The 18793-nt window shown below is 57.9% G+C and overlaps 1 protein-coding gene across 3 annotated transcripts in view; it reads left to right on the top strand.

Annotated features, from left to right (window-relative positions):
- LOC125330980 (acid-sensing ion channel 2) overlaps positions 1-12694 on the top strand; it is a 392135-nt gene extending 379441 nt beyond the window's left edge. For 2 of the 3 annotated variants that reach the window (XM_048314765.1, XM_048314778.1), the window contains exons 4-10: positions 2107-2257; positions 3239-3295; positions 3882-4035; positions 4894-4985; positions 6623-6702; positions 9354-9422; positions 11567-12694. In XM_048314765.1, coding sequence (XP_048170722.1) covers positions 2107-2257; positions 3239-3295; positions 3882-4035; positions 4894-4985; positions 6623-6702; positions 9354-9422; positions 11567-11668 — 705 coding nt within the window. In that variant the 3' untranslated portion in view covers positions 11669-12694. The remainder of the gene's footprint in view (positions 1-2106; positions 2258-3238; positions 3296-3881; positions 4036-4893; positions 4986-6622; positions 6703-9353; positions 9423-11566) is intronic. The other variant, XR_007205808.1, reaches the window with a different exon arrangement.
- The last annotated feature ends 6099 nt before the right edge of the window (positions 12695-18793 follow it).

Below are 18793 nucleotides of genomic sequence, written 5' to 3'. Positions count from 1 at the left end.
TGCCAGGATCATCCCCAGCACATTTCCCTGGCTGAGAAGATGGAACAGCGTACGAGTGTGAAAACAAACCAGTGGGAGATACCAAGTCAGAATTACAATTTAATGGGGAAATTAAAGAAAAGGATAAATTAAAAGAAACCACTGGTTCAAACTGACAGAGTCAAGATACAACCTGAGTCCCTGTTAGGCAGGGTGGTGGTAGCAGTGTGGTAGAATGGTGGCTGCAGTCCTCTGAAGCGGTGATCCTGTAGAAAAAAGGGTCTGCTCTTCCTCAGAAGGTCCAGTGGTGGCTGTGTAGCTCCTGTCCTCTGGAAATCCAGTGGAAGGGTTCTCTCTGGTGTTCAGCCTCAGCTTATATCCACGATGGGATGCTTGGTTCCTCCCTCTGGGTGGAGCATCTCACAATGGGGTGATGAGTCATGAGGCCAAGTGTTGATTAGGCTCATTAACAGAAGATAGTCCAGAGAGAGTTATCTCTGAGTCATGCGGCAGGACAATGATGGGCCATTAACAGCAAGCTAGTCTGGGGGGAGGAGGCAAGGAAACACTGCCCCACCTGATTTCAACAGCTCATGAGGATGGGAGTAGAATACACCGCAACCCAGGACACACAGCAGGGAAATCAGGGATAGCACTTCCCATTAATGTAGGGAATGACCTCTGTGGCTGCAGGCCGATGCTGGCAGCTCCTGGCAGGCTCTGGAAAGGCAGGAATGTGGAAAAGGCTGTGGCAGAGCCGATCCTGCCCCGCCCCTGGCATCTCTTCCCTCCGGGTTTTCCAAGCTCATCCCCTCTTCTCCGGGCGTTTGGAACAAGCAGGATCCATCCAGCTTCCAAGGAGTCACATTGATTTTCTTTCCTTCCCCTTTTAGCACCTGCCAGCTGGGAAGTGATCCCGGTAATCCCAGAGAAAGCCGGGATCAGGAGGGTTGGGAAAGCGTTTAATTCATTAATTAATAATTAACGACTGCAAAAGGGCCAGGCCGGGAGTTTGTCGCCCTCAATTAGAGGCTGGATTTGGATTTCTCCGAGCAGGAGCGGGAGGAGGAGCCCTTGGGAAGCTGCCAGGGAGCAGAATTCCTGCGGGATCCGAGGGCAGGGATGTTCCTGCTGCCTTTTTCTGCTTTTCCTGCTGCTTTGCTGGGGTTTGTTCCCGCCCTGGGGGGCAGCTCCACATCCGGAGGTCCCTCCCGCCGACCCCAAACTGGGATCATCTGGGAGAAAGGACAGGGATCCCCTCAGGATTCCCCTAGGAGGAGGATCTGGAGGGGCTGCAGGCACAGGGATCAAACCCAACTCAGCCTCTCCCATTAATTCTTTCCATGGCTGAGGGCTGGGATTGCTCCATCCATCCCGCTCCTGGCTCCTCGGGGTGCCTCTCCCGTATTCCAGCAGCTCCAGTGCCACAGAGAGCAGGAATTCAGGTGTCTGAACTGAGCTCAGCAGTTCCATGGGATCAAGGCTCTGGATGGAGAGGCTTTTCCCAAGGTTTCAGTCCCAGTTTGTCCCAGGAAGGGATTCCCGGGAGCTCTCAGGGATGGATTCCCTTGGATTAACCCCAGGGATTCTCGTGCCGAGCTGGGAGCAGCCGCTGGGAGAACACTCCACAAATTTCCAGGGAATGGGAGAAGATTTTCCTGCTTGGGGAGGTTTTGGTGGAGTTTTTCCCAGGCAGAAATTCCCGCTGCTCCTTCCACAGCTGCTCCCACACCAAGACCTTCAGTGTCACCCGGGAGGGCCAGCCCCGTGGCACCGGGATAACGCCTCAGGGACAGCTTGTCCCGAGTCAGTTATCCCAGGGATCGGGGAGCTCCTGGGAGGGGGGGAATGCCCTGAGGGGTTGCAGCGGCTGCCCCCGACAGAGGAGCTCCCGTGATGTCCTGCAACAGCCCCTGTCCTGCCCCGTCCCTGCCCTGTCCCTGTCCCCATCCTGCCCTCTCCCTGCCCCGTCCCTGCCCTGTCCCTGTCCCCATCCTGCCCTCTCCCTGCCCTGTCCCTGTCCTGCCCCTGTCCCCGTCCCCATCCCTGTCCTGTCCCTCTCCCACCCCTGTCCCCAGCTGATGTCCCTGTCCCCAGCTGACTCTCCTGTCCCATTCCTGTCCCCAGCTGACGTACCTGCCCCCGCCGTGGGGTGAGTGCCGCTCCCCGGAGCTGGGGCTGGCCTTTTTCCCGGTGTACAGCGTCACGGCCTGCAGGATCGACTGCGAGACTCGGTACATCGTGGAGAACTGCAACTGCAGGATGGTGCACATGCCAGGTGGGGATGGCACAGTGGGGACACCTGGGGACGGCTGGGGCTGGGCTGGGGGGACGGGGCACATGCCAGGACAGGGACAGGGACACCTGGGGACGGCTGGGGCTGGGCTGGAGGCGCGGGGGGGCCTGAGGGAAGCAGGGTGCTCCCGGTGATTGGGACAGGCCGGACCTGAGGCAGCAGCGCCCTGGGGCCGGCAGGGCCATCCCTTTGCTGGGGACAGCAGGGACAGCGGAGGGGAGAGAGGGAGGGATTGTCCCTGCTCTGGGCTGGGGCGGCCTCTCCTCGAGTGCTGGGGCAGTTTTGGGCACCGCAAAATCAAAGAGACATCAAAGAACCAGAGAGGGTCCAAAGGAGGGACACGAGGATGGGGAGCAGCTGAGGGCACTCGGAATGTCCAGAGGAGGCTGAGGGGAGACCTCAGTGAGCTCCTCAATGTCCTCAGGAGGGGACAGGAGGGGCAGCTCCGATCTCTGCTCCCTGGGACAGGGACAGCACCCAGGGAATGGCTGGAGCTGTTCCAGGGGGTTTGGGATGGAGATCAGGGAAAGGCTCTTCCCCCAGAGGGTGCTGGGCACTGCCCAGGCTCCCCAGGGAATGGTCCCGGCCCCGAGGCTGCCAGAGCTGCAGGAGCGCTGGGACAGCGCTGCCAGGGATGCCCAGGGTGGGGTTGTTGGGGTGTCTGGGCAGGGCCAGGGTGGGACTGGCTGATCCCAGGGGTCCCTTCCAGCTCAGGGTATTCCAGGATTCCCTGTGAAATAGGGACAAGCCATGGAAGAGAGTCCTGGGCCCTCCAGAATCATCAAATCCCACCTCTTTTAGCCCCGGTGCCACCCCGGGTGCTGTTCCCAGCAGCTCCCACAGGAACAGGCCCCTGTGGCAGGCAGAGGTGGGGACAGCGGGGGCACCCGGCTGCGGGGAGGTCCCTGGGTCCCCGTGGAGAGCCCGGTGTCCCCCTGTGATGCCTTTGTCCTGTCCCTGCAGGGGACGCTCCCTTCTGCACCCCGGAGCAGTACAAGGAATGCGCAGAGCCCGCACTCAGTGAGTACCGGAGGATCCCTGGATCCAGGGGAATTCCAGGGGATCTGCAGCCTGGAGAGGGGCTGGGATTAGACCCTGGGTGCTGGGAAGTGCTGGATGTACCCTGGGGTGAAGTTTCTGCTGGTTCTCCATGAGGCACAGAAACCTTCGGGATCAGCGGAGCCCCGGGAGCCCCTCTGGGGCTGGGGTTGGGTTTGGGATTGGGATGGAGGGACCATTCCAGGTCTGGATTTAGGACACTCAGTCATGAGTTCCCCAAGCTGCTGTTGGTAGCAGAGGGTGGCCTCCAGCAAGAGGCCTGTCCAGGGTGGTGAGAACTGGGATGAACTGGGAGAGGAACGGCCAGGAGTGGCCCCCTGGCGCCTTTCTGGGAGGGAAAATCTCTGCTCCCGCCCTGCTCCATGTCCCTGATCCATGAGCTCTATCCCTGGTCCCTTATCCGTGGGATTCCACCCTTCTCTGTGTCCCTGCTCCATGGGATCCCTCCCTGCCCCGTGTCCCTGCTCCATGGGATCCCTCCCTGATCCATGGGATCCCTCCCTGCCCCGTGTCCCCGCTCCGTGAGCTCCATGGCTGCCCCCCGCAGGTCTCCTGGCGGAGAAGGACAGCAGTTACTGCATCTGCAGGACCCCCTGTAACCTCACCAGGTACAACAAGGAGCTCTCCATGGTCAAGATCCCCAGCAAGACCTCGGCCAAGTACCTGGAGAAGAAGTTCAACAAGTCAGAAAAATACATCTCGTGAGTGGGGGAGGAGCTGAATTCCTTTGGGTTTTGGGGGGAATGTCTGGGAAACGCCGGGTCCTGGCTGATCCATCCCCAGCACAGGGAGGTCCTCCAGGGAAGAGCAGAGTGAACACCTGGAAGAGATGAGGCTGTTTCCTTCTCAGCAGAACAACCTGAGTCCCTTCCCAAGGATTGGCCTCATGGGAATCCTCCATTCCCGCCAAAAAAGTGCAGAAATTCCCAGATTTGCTGGTCCTGCTGGAGATTTGTGTCTCTGGACTGTGGTCCTCAGGCAGCCACGGCCGTGGAGCTCTCCTGGCCTTGGGCATGTGGTTGCCACGTGTGGGAAGGGAGAGCTGCTCCAGATCCTTTGGATTCTGCTTCATGGAATCACGGAATCACGGAATGGTTTGGGTTGGGAGGGACCTCAAAGCCCCTCCAGTGCCACCCCTGCCATGGCAGGGACACCTCCCACTGTCCCAGGCTGCTCCCAGCCCCAATGTCCAGCCTGGCCTGGGCACTGCCAGGGATCCAGGGGCAGCCCCAGCTGCTCTGGGCACCCTGTGCCAGGGCCTGCCCACCCTCCCAGGCGGGAATCACCATCCAAGAGAAGAATTCCCATCCAAGTTAGATCCAAGATCCTGAGGAATCCTGAGGAAACCTTTTCCAGCTGCTCCAAAGGCTCCCAGAGCCCTCAGGGTGCCCTGAGCTCCTGCTCTGCACCAGCTCCAGGTTCTGTGGGTTCTGAGGACCCCAGGGAGAGGAACAATCCGGACAAAGAGGGGAATAAAGCCCCAAAATCCCATTTTTCCCTTATCCTGAAGGATTGAGGCACCAGTGGCTCCTGGGCTGACGCTTTTCCCGTTCCCACAGAGAGAACATTCTCGTGCTGGACATTTTTTTTGAAGCACTCAACTACGAGACCATTGAGCAGAAGAAAGCCTATGAAGTGGCAGCCTTACTTGGTGAGGGGGCACTGGGACCAGTTTGGGGTCTCTACTAGTCTGGGAGGGGTCCACAGCCTTGAAACCCCCAGCAAGGCCCCGTCTGCACTTCCCTCACCCCACCACGGCATCCCAGGAATGTCCCCATGGATACTCCATGTGTTTGTGGAAGGTTCTGGAGCTGCTCCATCCCTGCCTGCTCCCAGCACCCCAATTTTTGGGGATTTTGGGGCTGGGTGGGTGCTGGGTGCTCTCTGTGGTGCAGGGTGCGGGGGACATCCCAAAACCATCTCCCGTCACCTCGTCCCTGCTCCAAATCCGTCCTTTCCAACCGGGCCTGAGCTCTTGGCCTTTGGAAGCCTCATGGAGGAGCCGCAGGGAAGGTGCTGCTCCATCCCTGCCTGCTCGTGGCACCCCAGTTTTGGGGGTTCTGCTCCCTGTGGTGCCCCCTGGGCAGTGTGGGGGGGGAGGACATCCCAAAACCATCTCCCATCACCTCATCCCTGCTCCAAATCCAGCCAGGCCTGAGCTCTTGGCCTTTGGAAGCCTCATGGAGGAGCCACAGGAGACCCAGAACTGCTCAGCCCTGAAGCAGCTCCAGCTTTGGGGTCCCAGCTCCAGCTTTGGGGTCCCAGCTGCAGATTTGGGGTCCCAGCTCCAGCTTTGGGGTCCCAGCTGCAGATTTGGGGTTGGCCCCGCTGGGTTTGGGGTGGGCGTGAGCCCCCGCCAGCCCTGCAGCCTCCCTGAGCTGCCCCAAATCCCTGGATGCCTCTGGAATGCTGGGAGTGCTCAGCACCTTGGGAAGCTGGAGCTGGGTCACCCCTGGGGCTGGAGGTGTCCCCGTGTCACCCCACGTGGGTGGCCCTGCCAAATGCCCCCTCAGGAGCCCTTCTGCACCTCCTGGGGCTTTTCCAGGAATTCCGAGGAGGAAGAGGAGGCTGCTGGAGCCTCTCTGACCCAAACCCCATTTGCCCCTCGTAGGACCCTCATTCCCAAGGCTCTGGAGCTTCGGGAAGAGCCTCATCCCAGAATCTTTTGCCCAGGCTCAAAACCTCCAGGTGATTCCGTGTGGTGTAAATCCAGCACATCCCTGGGATCATTCCGGGTTCTCACTTTGCTCCCAAACTTTTTCCCTTTCCTCTCTCCGTGTCTCATGGACACCCCTGGAAAAGGCCCCTTCCTCACTCCACCCCCCCAGGGGTGCCTTTGCTCTGGGGGTCAATCCAGGGCTGTTTTCCAGCAAAATCCATGCGATTTGCCTTCCCTGAGCACCACATCCCAGTTACCTTCCCAGCAGATTCCTGGGAATCTCCTCTCCTCATGTTCCACCCCAGGACACTCAAGCAGAAGCCAGGAGATGCTTCCCAAAAACCCCAGCGCATCTCCCTTCCCACTGTTCCCAGACCGGGGTTTTCCTTGGCTCCAGGCACGTTCATCCCTCCCAGCACCTTCCCCACACTGGGATCTGGCATTCCTGGGACGAGCCTGGAGCGCTCGGGGCTCGTCATCAGCAAAACCATTTCTGTGGCCAAGCCCATTCCCGGGATGCCGCCGGTGCCGTTGGAGACGCTGCTGCTCCGGGGGGAGTTTTTCCCAGTTTTTTTGGGATGGCAGCTGCTGGCGGTGCCCGGGAGCCCTGACGGCGCTGTCCCCTGCAGGTGACATCGGTGGCCAGATGGGGCTGTTCATCGGGGCCAGCATCCTCACCATCCTCGAGCTCTTCGATTACCTGTATGAGGTAAGGCCTGCCCCGCCTCAGCGCGGGATGTCCCATCCGGGAGCCCCTTATCCCCAGATTTCCCATCCTGGAGCCCCTTATCCTGGGATTTCCCGTCCTGGAGCCCCTCATTCCGGGATTTCCCATCCTGGAGCCCTCATCCCAGGATTTCCCATCCTGGAGTCCCTTATCCCAGGATTTCCCGTCCTGAAGCCCTCGTCCCGGGATTTCCCATCCTGGAGCCCCTTATCCCGAGATTTCCCGTCCTGGAGCCCCTTATCCCGAGATTTCCCATCCGAGAGCCCTCATCCCAGGATTTCCCACTCCTGGAGCCCCTTATCCTGGGATTTCCCATACTGAAGCCTCTTATCCCAAGATCTCCCATCCTGGAGCCCTCATCCCAGGATTTCCCATCCTGGAGCCCCTTATCCCGAGATTTCCCATCCTGGAGCCTCTTATCCCGGGATTTCCCATCCGGGAGCCCCTCATCCCCAGATTTCCCATCCTGGAGCCCCTTATCCCGGGATTTCCCATCCGGGAGCCCCTCATCCCAGGATTTCCCATCCTGCAGCCCCTTATCCCGAGATTTCCCATCCTGGAGCCCCTTATCCTGGGATTTCCCATCCTGGAGCCCTCATCCCAGGATTTCCCATCCTGGAGCCCCTTCCCGGGATTTCCCATCCGGGAGCCCCTCATCCCCAGATTTCCCATCCGGGAGCCCCTTATCCCAGGATTTCCCATCCTGCAGCCCCTCAGTCCTGCTTTTGCCACTCCTGATGCCCCCTCATCCCTGGATTTCCCCCTCATCCCTGGATTTCTGATGTCTCTCACGCCTGGATTTGCCTTTCCTGCCCCTCATCCCTGGATTTCCCACTCCTGGAACCCCCAATCCCTGGATTTTCTGTTCCCTGGCAATCCCAGAGCCCCTCCCCAATCCCATATTTCCAACCCGCCCCATCCAGCTCTCCCACAGCCCCATCCCGGGATGGGAACAGGGATTTTATTCCTGTGGGATGTGAGAGTTGGCCATGGCTGTTGATTTGACGTGTCCCGTTCCAGGCAAGGGTCACATCCCAAAATCCCAGCTCGGAACTCGCTTCAGATCCCCTCATGCTCAGTTTTTTTGGGATGCTGACTTCATATTTTCCTATTTTCAGACAATTTCCCCCATCTCAATCCCAATCCCATCCCAATCCCATCCCAATCCCTCCTGGGCAGCTCCAGCGTTGGTGCCATCAACCAGGAATAAAAACTACGGGAAAATTCCTAAAATTCCTAAAGCTCAGAGAGCAACAAAAGCTGAGCCTGAATTTAGAGCTCGGCCTGGATACCCAAATTTTTCATTAAATTCGCCTTTTCCTGGATTTCTTGGGGATTTTTCCTAAGTAGGCCATAAAAAAACCTCACTAATTTGGGATTTCCCTCTCTGTTTTCCTCCTTTCTTCGGCATCTGCTGATAAAATCTGTCCAATGTGGGGGATTTTTGCTGTTATTTTTAGGTTTTACTTCTTATTTGGGCTTAAAAGTCATTTTGTACCCTCAGAGAAGCTCCCTGGGGATGTCTCAGCAGGGGGATGTTCACATTCCCGGATATTTAACCCCCACCAGCCAGGAGAAAAGGAATAAAACATCTTCAAACTTCCCCAAAATCCCCACGGTTTTTCCCCTCTGCTCAGGGTTTCACAAAGGGGGGGCAGCACCTCAAAAATGTGAGTTTTCAAAGTATCTGGAGATTCTGGGAATGACAGCAATCAGATCCAATTTTTATTCATGGATTGGCCAAATCTGGGGGAAATATTGACCCTGAAGAGGCTTTTTTGGGATCTTCTGCTGAGCTCCATCTTCCTCGTGGTCCCAAATTCCTGCCGCACTTCCCTGCTCCAGCCAGGATCCACATTCCATAGGAACTGACCCCATTTTTTGGGATTTCAGGATTTCAGCTTCCTTCTTGTTGGTTTTATTTCTCTTTTCTCCCAGTGGAAGTTTTCCAGTAAAATGCTTCCCAAGTTTTCTGGGATTTCCCTGGAAGCCAAATCCTGCAGCAGCAGGAAAATGAGGGGGCTGGGAAGGGAAATGGAGCCGGGAGCTTTTCCTGAACCCCAAAAGTGTCCCAAAAATGAAATTTTTGCAGGTTTTATTCCTCATAAGAGAATCCTGGAATGGCTTGGGTTGGGAAGGGACCTTAAGGATCATCCATTCCCAGCCCTGCCCTGGCAGGGACACCTCCCACTGTCCCAGGCTGCTCCAACCCCAATGTCCAACCTGGCCTGGGCACTGCCAGGGATCCAGGGGCAGCCCCAGCTGCTCTGGGCACCCTGTGCCAGGGCCTGCCCACCCTCCCAGGGAACAATTCCTTCCCAATATCCCATCCAGCCCTGCCCTCTGGCACTGGGAAGCCATTCCCTGTGTCCTGTCCCTCCATGCCTTGTCCCCAGTCCCCCTCCAGCTCTCCTGGAGCCCCTTTAGGCCCTGCCAGGGGCTCGGAGCTCTCCCTGGATCCTTCCCTTCTCCAGGTGACCATTCCCAGCTCTCCCAGCCTTTCCATGGCTCAGCCCTTGGAGCATCCTCCTCCCCCCAACCCTTTGGAATGCACCCCAAACCCAGCGCATCCCAGTGCTCCCTATCCCACTGCAGCCTCTTCCCGCCTTAACTCCAGCTCCCTCCTTTTGCAGCTGATCAAGGAAAAATTATTGGACCTTCTTGGAAAAGAGGAAGAGGACGGGAGCCATGATGAGAACGTGGTGAGGGGAGAGGGGGGAATTTCCTGGGGATGCTGGAGCTCTTCCCAGGGCTCTGGAGCTTCGGGAAGAGCCTCATCCCAGAATCTTTTCCCAGGAAAAGATTGTCAGGATCCCATTATTAAAATATAATAAAATTATATATGAAAATTTGGCCCCTGCCGGAATTAAGGTGCAAACGAGCCCCAGTGCTGATGACAATAGTGTGGGGTTTATTGGATAGGAAATGTGGCAGAGAGAGAGACCAGAGAGAAAAAGCAAGGGAAAGAAATAGAGAAGAGGTGGGGGGGGAACAGAAAGAGAGTGACAGGGACAGAATAAGGAAAAGATCCCCATCCATGGATCCCAGGGATGCTCCGTTGATCCTCTCCAGCTGCTCTTGGTGGTGAAGGTCCCCCCCAAAGCACAGAATCCGAAGGGTGAATGTGGCTCAGGCCAGGTGGGAAATCCCAGGTACCTCCCTGACGGGAGTTGGCCACGGTCCCTTACAACAGACTCTGGCCCTGGGGGTCTGGGACGGATTCTGCCACCCCCTCAGCTGCCTCCCACGGGAATATCCCAGGGATGTGGCCCCGGGGGTTGGGGGTTCCCCAGCTGGGCCGGTTTGTGTCAGGGAGGACGGGGCTTCCGTGTCCCTGAGCAGAGCCCCGGACGCAGCAGAGGCTCTGCCCGGGCTGGTTTGGGGTGGGGAGAGCAGAGCCCAGCGAGGCCGGGTCTGCACAGCCTCAGCCCAAAGCAGCCGGGGAAGGGCCGGCAGGGAGAGCAGCACCCAGGGCATGGGGAGAGCCCGGAGAGGCCACGGCTGGGGCTGCTTTCCCCATCATTGTCCAAGGGAATGGCCTGGCCCAGCTGTTCCCTAAGGAATGGCCTGGCCCAGCTGCTCCCAGAGGGAATGGCCTGGCCCAGCTGTTCCCTAAGGAATGGCCTGGCCCAGCTGTTCCCAAGGGAATGGCCTGGCCCAGCTGTTCCCTAAGGAATGGCCTGGCCCAGCTGCTCCAAAGGGAATGGCCTGGCCAGCTGTTCCCAAAGGGAATGGCCTGGCCCAGCTGTTCCCTAAGGAATGGCCTGGCCCAGCAGCTCCAGCAGCTCCGGAGCAGCCTTGAGCCCCTGCACTGGAAAACTCCGCTCCTGCAGCTGCTGGGGGTGAGCAGGGGCTGAGCTCTGCCCCTTCCATCCCTGCCGTGCCACGGAGCCCTCCAGGGCTGGAACAGCCCATCCCCAAAGCCTGGCTTAGCAGGGATGCAGTAACCCATCCCCAAAGCCTGGCTCAGCAGGGATGCAGTAACCCATCCCCAAAGCCTGGCTCAGCAGGGATGCAGTAACCCATCCCCAAGCTCCGGCTCACGGCTGCACTCACAGCCCAGGGGCCCGGCTGCTTTCGGGGTGAGGCTGTGCAGACCCGGCCTCGCTGGGCTCTGCTCTCCCCCACCCCAAACCAGGCCGGGCAGAGCCTCTGCTGTGTCCGGGGCGCTGGCAGATGCATTCCTCTGCCTCATCCTTGTTGGTCTGAGGTGAGCACACGCCCCGGGAAGAGCGGCTGAGGGAGCTGGGGCTGCTCAGCCTGGAGGAAAGGAGGCTCAGGGGAGGCCTCATGGCTCTCTCACACCCCCTGAAAGGTGCCTGCAGCCGGGGGGGTCGGGCTCTGCTCCCAGGGAACCCCTGACTGAACGAGAGGACACAGCCTTGAGCTGCACCAGGGGAAGTTCAGGGTGGACATCAGGAAACATTCCTCGCTGGAAGAGTGACTGGGCACTGGACTGGCCTGCCTGGGGCTGGGGGCAGTCGCCGTCCCTGGGGGGTTCAGCGAAGCCTGGACGCGGCACTCGGGGCCGTGGTTTGGTCGGTGAGGAGGTGTTGGGTCACAGGTTGGACTTGATGATCTCAAAGGTCTTTCCCAACCCGGTTCCTCCTGGGATTCTGTGGCTGAAGGATGGGTGTCCCTTATCCAATCCCAGCAGTTTGACTCCCAGTCCAACATTTTTCAAGGAGATTTCTGTGGTTGCAGCTCCTTTACGCAGATTTTGTTGTAATGAGCAAACCTGACATCCGTGTTTGAGGCATGAACCATTTCGGGCTCTGACAAGGTGGGAGGGCCGGGAGCATCCAGCGGCTCCGGGATAACGCATCCCGCGGTTTTCCATCGGCAGAGCACCTGTGATCCAGTGCCAAACCACTCGGAGAGCCTGAGCCACACTGTGACCGTGCCCCTGCAGGCCCCGCTGGGGACGCTGGAGGAAATCGCCTGCTGACCCCTCCCCACCACAGTGCCCATCCCGAGGAAGGAAAACTGCACAGGGAAAACAGGGACACAGCTCAGGTTTGCACCGGGGGGAAGAAAAAACAAAAAAAAAAGATGGGGAAAAAAAATACTGGGAAAGAATACTGGGGAAAAAAAAATACTGGAAAAAAATGATGGGAAAAAATTATTAAAAAAATCTATTAAAAAAGAAAAAAAAAAGAAGAAGAAGAAACTCGCTATGCATTAAAATAATATAAAAATAATATAAAAATATAAATTCTAAATATACTCTGCCCAGAGTGAGAGGCGCCTTGGACCTGACTCCTGTTGTCCTTTCCTCCCGGGGGGGTTTGGCTCCAGCCTGGGAAGCAGCTGCCTGGCTGGGAGAGCTGGGAATGTTCTCCTGGAAGGGAAGGCCAAGAGAAACCTCAGAGCCCCTTGCAGGGCCTAAAGGGGCTCCAGGAGAGCTGCAGAGGGACTTGCACAAGGGATGGAGGGCCAGGACACTTTTTGGGATTGTCCAAGCCCCCAGCAGCAGCAGCAGCAGCAGCAAATCCCAAAGGAAGCATCCCAAACATCCCGAGCGCTGCCCGCCAGGGCTTTTCCTGGCGCCGGGGTTCCCTCTCAGCTCTGTTCCTCTTTGCAGTCCTGGGTTTCAGTGGCAGAAGGAGCATCCCAGAACTCTCCATCCCCACCGCCGTAGGCCGAGAGTTTTAGAATAAAAGAGACCCCAAAGTCGCCGCTCTCGGATTCTTCTCCCGGTCGGTCGCGTCCTCTGGGCGGGGTTGGGATGAATCCCGAGCTCAGCCCGAGGTGAGCATCCCTGGGGGCTCCCTGTGGATCATCCCAGTCCCGCTGCTCCTCCTGCAGTGCCCGGAGAGTCCGGGAGCGGCGCTGCCCGGGGGGTGGGGGTTGGGCTCGTTCCTTTTTTAAGTTTTGGGGGAAGTTTTGGAATTTCCTTCTTGTCTCGTCCATGGATTCTCTGCTTTCTCCTCGTTCTCCTGACTGACATTAAAGCTGGTCTTGTGGAAATGGCCAGGCTGTGTCATTCCTGCCTTGCCCTCATCCCGAGGGGGAGGGCAGATCCCAGGAAAAGCCCATCCCGGGAGCTTCCCAGGGCTCTCCCTCATCCCTTATCCCTCCTCTTCCTCTCCCACCACGTTCTCACACAGCTTTGGGTGGGGTGGGAGCCGTGCCATGGCCGTGCTCAGCTGCATCCCTGTCTTCTCTGGGATGTGCCGGGATCTCCGGGATGTGCCAGGATCTCCGGGATGTTGTGGAATCTCTTTGCTGACAGAGGTGTTGGAAACCTCTCCAGGAGGTTTTGGGATTGTTCAATTGGAAGAGGAGAAGCTTGGGGTGACCCCATTGAGGCCTGAAGGGAGCCTGGAAAAAATATGGAGAGGGACTGGGGACAGGGGATGGAGGGACAGGACACAGGGAATGGATCCCAGTGCCAGAGGGCAGGGCTGGGTGGGATATTGGGCAGGAATTGTTCCCTGGGAGGGTGGGCAGGCCCTGGCACAGGGTGCCCAGAGCAGCTGGGGCTGCCCCTGGATCCCTGGCAGTGCCCAGGCCAGGCTGGACACCGGGGCTGGGAGCAGCCTGGGACAGTGGGAGTTGTCCCTGCCAGGGCAGGGGTGGGAATTCGATGATCTTTTGGCTCCTTCCAACCCAAACCCATCTGGGATTCTGGGATTACAACTTTTCCTTCACTGATCCACTTTACCTGGCTCCGAGGCGTAACAAGAAAATCCATTTCCATCCAAGTGCATCCCAAAATGTGTCGGCAGCAGCTTCATCCCTGGATCCAGGCCCTGAGGGGCTGCTCTGCCCCTTCTCCAGCCCTGGGAGAGACCTGGGAATTCCGAGAAACACCCTCAGGAAGGGATGAGGGTTTGGGGTGCCTGGAAAAGGCCCTGAGCCCTGATGGAGAGGGATGGGAGGAGATTTCACTTCCAATTGCAAACCTCATCGGGATGAAGGGATCCTTTTCCAGAAAAAAGAAGAATGATCAAAGATGAGGAAAAGCTGGGAGGATGATTTGGGAATTCAGAGAAAAACCAAAGTTCAGACCCCAGCACAGCCCCAGCTCTGCTCCAGTGCCGCGGGATTTTCCAGGGAAAAGGGAAGCTCCATTGTTTGCTGTAATTAACCCCACGATGGCTTGGAACACATTCCAAGGAAAGGAGAAAGGAGTGGAAAAGGAACCGGCAGGTCCATAACACCCTGTTCGGTGTTGGATGGATCTGGGCAGTGCCCAGGGATGGAGCAGGGATGGAGCAGGGATGGGAGCAGGGATGGGAACAGGGATGGAGCAGGGATGGAGCAGGGATGGGAACAGGGATGGGAACAGGGATGGGAACAGGGATGGAGCAGGGATGGGAACAGGGGTGGGAACAGGGATGGAGCAGGGATGGAGCAGGGATGGAGCAGGGATGGGAACAGGGATGGGAACAGGGATGGGAACAGGGATGGGAACAGGGATGGAGCAGGGATGGAGCAGGGATGGGAACAGGGATGGGAACAGGGATGGGAACAGGGATGGAGCAGGGATGGAGCAGGGATGAGAACAGGGGTGGGAGCAGGGATGGAGCAGGGATGGGAGCAGGAATGGAAACAGGGATTGGGGCAGAGGGGATGCTCCCTGCACAGGAGCCTTTTCCCAACCATCAGCCTCCAAAAACCCCAAAATCCTGCTGGAAAAAATCATAAAAGAACCCCTGTTGGAGATGAAAATCCCAAAATCCCATGGACAAGGTGGGAAAATCCAGAGTGGGACCGATGGGGGCTGTGGCTCAGCCGGAGCTCAGGAAATCCATCCTCAACCCCAAATCCATGGAACAAGGCTGGAATTGCCATCCGAAGGGATGATCCCCACAGGGCACGGAGCGCTGGAGGCCGGGACAGTGAGGAACATCCCTGGGAATGCTTCGGGAGGAAAACAGGACAGAACCGGCTCTGAGGAGGAATTTCTGAAGTGCAGCCGCGTTTTTGGGGAATGGGAAGGCTCAGCTTGGCATGGAGAGGGCAGAGCACATTCCCGGGATTTATGGCCCAGCCACCACATCCCTGAGCAGCTCCCACAGCTGTGTTCCCACAGGGACCAGGAAAACACCAGGAACTGCTCCTGGAGTCACCTGCACTCGCTCAAGGTCACCCCAGCACCTCTCCCTGCTCCTCCTTCATTCCCGGCATTCAGGAGGCTCCTGCATCCCACGGGATGCTCCAAGGACCAGCACTTCATCATTCCCGGGAATCACCGACTGTGAAGGACATTCCATGGTCCTCCCCCTGAGCCAGCAATTAGAGGCAATTAACAGGAATTCTTAGCAGGAAAATTGTCCTTGGCTTGTGTCAGTTTGAGCGGGAAAAGCCCAATCCCAATCCCAAACCCATTCCCAATCTCAATCTCAATCCCAATCCCAATCCCAATCCCAATGCCATCCTGATGGGAATTCTTGTGATGGTTCCTCTCCCATGCCTTGGTGGTTTCTGAAGGTTTTGTTACCTTCTCCACTCCAAGAGCTCAATGCTGATCCATTAGCTCCTGGAATTCCTGGGAGCTGCAATTCCTGCAATTCCTGGGAGCTGCAGTTGCTGTGTCCTTGGCTGTGTCTGAGCCCATCCCTATTAACGTGCTCCGGGTCTGACTCCAGTTTAAGCTCTCGGAAGTTTTCCCTCCCCTCCTCCCTGTGTTTCCCAGCCTCTCCATCGGTATTCCAGGCAGGAATATTCCCCACCTCCTTACAGGAATCATCTGCGCACTCCGCAGGGCTCCTGCTCTTCCTGAGCTCGGAGCACACCCAGGGCCGTGGATCAGGACAATCCAGGGTTTCATCCGGGAAAACTGTGGAGTAGGGAGATCAGGAGTAGGAATAGGAATAGGAATAGGAATAGGAATAGGAATAGGCTGATCCCAGCTGCATTCCTGGAAGGATCGGAGCGTTGGAATCCTCAGTGACATCCCTGGGATTTCCGTGGAGCTCCGGGGTGCCGGTGGGGTGGGACCATTCCCAGGTCACTGATTTGGGGAATTCCTGCTCCCAGCTTTGCATTTTTCCCTCTCTCGGCCTCTCCAGCCCCTCCCAGAATTCCCTTTTTCCTTAGATTTGTGTCCCTCCTGCAGCCTGGCTGGGATTTGGGGCTCCCGAGGCTCCCTCTGTGCCCGCAGCAAAACCATTCCTGTCACTTCAAGAATTCCTTCATTTCTCCCTCCGGGATTCCCGAGGCCCCGGCGCTGCTCCTGGCACGGCTGTGCCTGACCAGCCGGAGCCGCTGGAATCTGGGATCGCTCCAGGGCAGCTCCAGGGGCTGCTCCAGGCTCTGGGTCCTGCTCAGGGCCACCCAAACCTGGCCCCGCAGCGGGACAGCGGGTCCCACATTCCCGAGCCATCCAGGCTGGTCCCACATTCCCGAGCCATCCAGGCTGCTCCTGCCCCATTCCTGAGCCATCCCGGCTGCTCCTGCCCCATTCCCGTCCCATCCCAGCTGTTCCCACATTTCCCCACTCCGGACACTCCCAGGAGTGCCCCGCTGGATTGTGGAGCTGTTCCCGAGGGAAGGGCAGGGCTGGCTCCCTGCAGGGATGGGATGTTGGCTCCACAGCAGCTCCCGGCTTTTCCAGCGTCGGCTTCATCCTCCCTTTTCCTCAGCCTGGCTGAAATTCCCACTGGTCCCCTCCAGGATCCACATCCTTCCCTGGAGACTCCCGGTGCTGGTGGGAGGGACTCGGCAAAGAGCCGGAAAACCTCGGGCAGAGCCGGGAAGTCTGCAGAGCACAAATCCCATTTTCCCACTGATCTCCTCCAGGAAAGCGGGATGGGAGAGGAGCAAAGCGGAGCAGGACCGGGGGGGGAGATCCCACCTTTGGCTCTTCTTGGAAATATCCCAGTGGTTTTCCCAGGTCCAGGTTTGTCCTGGTTTCCCACATTCCATGGAGGACATTGGTCATCCAGAGGCTCCCTGGGGGGATTTTGATCTTTGGGGTCGTTAACAGCTGTGATTCCTGAATTCCCAGCTGGGAATTTCACCTCCGACCCCAAACCATTGCTCCTGGAGCAGGAGCACCGTGGGCAGGATCTGCAGGAATAACCCTGGCAGGGTTTGGGGCTGGCACGGGAATGTCCGGAAGAAGGGAAGCAGCCACTGGGGAAATCCCAGCAAGCTGATCCCAAAATAAACGTGGGATGAAGGAGTCTGGAGAGGAGCCCTCCAGGGAACGCTTCGGGGCATCGCTCTGCTCTTACCTTCCCTCTGGGCTGGCCCTGTGGATCCCACCTCTCCCAGATCCCCGAATCCCCAGGAACAGCTCCAAGCCCCTCCAGGACACTGGGATTTCAGGCTCCATCAGATTTTCCCAGTTAAATCCATGGCTGAGATTCTGGGGAGCTGCTTTCGTTTGGATAACCCAGAAGTGCAATTCCAACAGAAATTATTTTCACTGGACCAGCCCGAATTCCCTTTTCCATCACCTTTCCCATCCCCCGCCTTGGCAAGGGGCTTCCCAAGCCCCCCGGAGCCTTTTTCCATCAGGATTCCCCTAAATAAGGGATGGGAGCGCCAGAATTTGTCACGTTGGAGAGCATTCATAAATTCCCACCCAACCCCCAACCTCGGGGACACCGGGAGTGCCCAATTCCCATTCCCATTCCCATTCCCATGGCAGTGACAGGAATGTGGCAGCACCCTGGGGAGCCTTGGCTGGACAGAGCTGAGCCAGGAGCCCTCAGAGCAGGAAAAATCCCCAAAGATCCAAGTCCAGGAGCAGCCCCAGGCCAGGGTTGGAGGCAGAGACCAGGAACGGTGGGAACAGGATTTGGGAGAAGGGCGGAGCCTTGGGAACACCTTCGGCCCGCATGGATTCTCCAGCTGCAGCCGTGGAAAACCATCCCTGGCACCATCAAGCAGCAGCCGGGGGAGGCGGGAGCTGCTCCAGGGGCTGGGAGGATCCGGGGGGAAGCATCCCTGTGAATTCCCGGCGTGTTGGCGGAGAACAGGAGCCGGCTTTTCAATTATGGATGAGAAAAGAAGGGATAACGGATGGGTTACAAGCAGCACTTTGTCATGTGGGGCACCCCTGAAAAATTCAGGAGCTCGGGAAGTGCCTTTTTCCCTGCACAGAATTCCCAGCCCTCCCCTCACGGCCAGGCTGGAAAACGCTCTGCCAGGACCCGGAAAAATCATTCCAGAGGGGCTCCCAGTTTGTAGCTAGACTGTAATTTAAATATTCCAGATTTGTGCCTGGTTCCCTGTGGGAGAGAATTCCCACATCTGGCTGGGAAGGGGGGCTGGGAGCTGGGAATTGTGTGCAGGGATCCAGAGGGGAAGGGGACAAGGATCAAACACTGGGAAAGGGGCGAGGATCGGACACTGGGAAAGGGGACAGGGATTAAAAACTGGGAAAGGACGAGGATTAAAAACTGGGAAAGGACAGGGATTAAAAACTGGGAAAGGGATGAGGATCGGATGCTGGGAAAGGCAACAGGGATCGAAAACTGGGAAAGGGACAGGGATTAAAAACTGGGAAAGGGGACAGGGATTAAAAACTGGGAGAGGACAGGGATCGGACACCAGGAAGGGGACAGGGATCAGACAGATCCCAAAGGCTGGAGGGGCAGAGAGCCACCAAAGCAGGGGCTGGGAAGAAGACTGGGATCCTTTCCCAATGTTCCAGCCCCCCCCCACCAGGCCTGGGAGCCTCCAAACACGGAGCGGGGCTGTGGGAGAAGCATCCCAGGCTCCTCGTCTCTCCCACTGGAAGGAGCTTTGAGATCCCCAACCAGGGATCAGCAGCACTTGGAGCAAAGGAATCCAGCCTGGATCCCCAAAATGTGGGATCAGACTAATGAAAGGGGGAATGAATCCCAAGGGAAAATCCTGGATCCCCACAACGTGAGGAGCTCAGCCCTTCTACACTCAGGGCAAGGATGGCCCCACGCCCCTCCGGGGGGACAGGGACATCCCAAATCCTGAGCCACCTCCCAATCCCGCGCATCCAGGCCAGAGCAACTGTGTTGGAGCAGCAAGGCCGGGATTCAGGGACACAGATCCAGGGAAAAGCCCCAAAGGCAGCAGGAGCAGCAGCTGGACACCACCTGGATGTGCCCATCCCGCGGCGGCACCGCGGAGCCGA

Source organism: Corvus hawaiiensis, chromosome 1 (assembly GCF_020740725.1).
Source record: "Corvus hawaiiensis isolate bCorHaw1 chromosome 1, bCorHaw1.pri.cur, whole genome shotgun sequence".
Classification (NCBI taxonomy): domain Eukaryota; kingdom Metazoa; phylum Chordata; class Aves; order Passeriformes; family Corvidae; genus Corvus; species Corvus hawaiiensis.
Note: the sequence above shows the minus strand (reverse complement) of the source record. Positions and strands in the feature narration are given on the sequence as shown.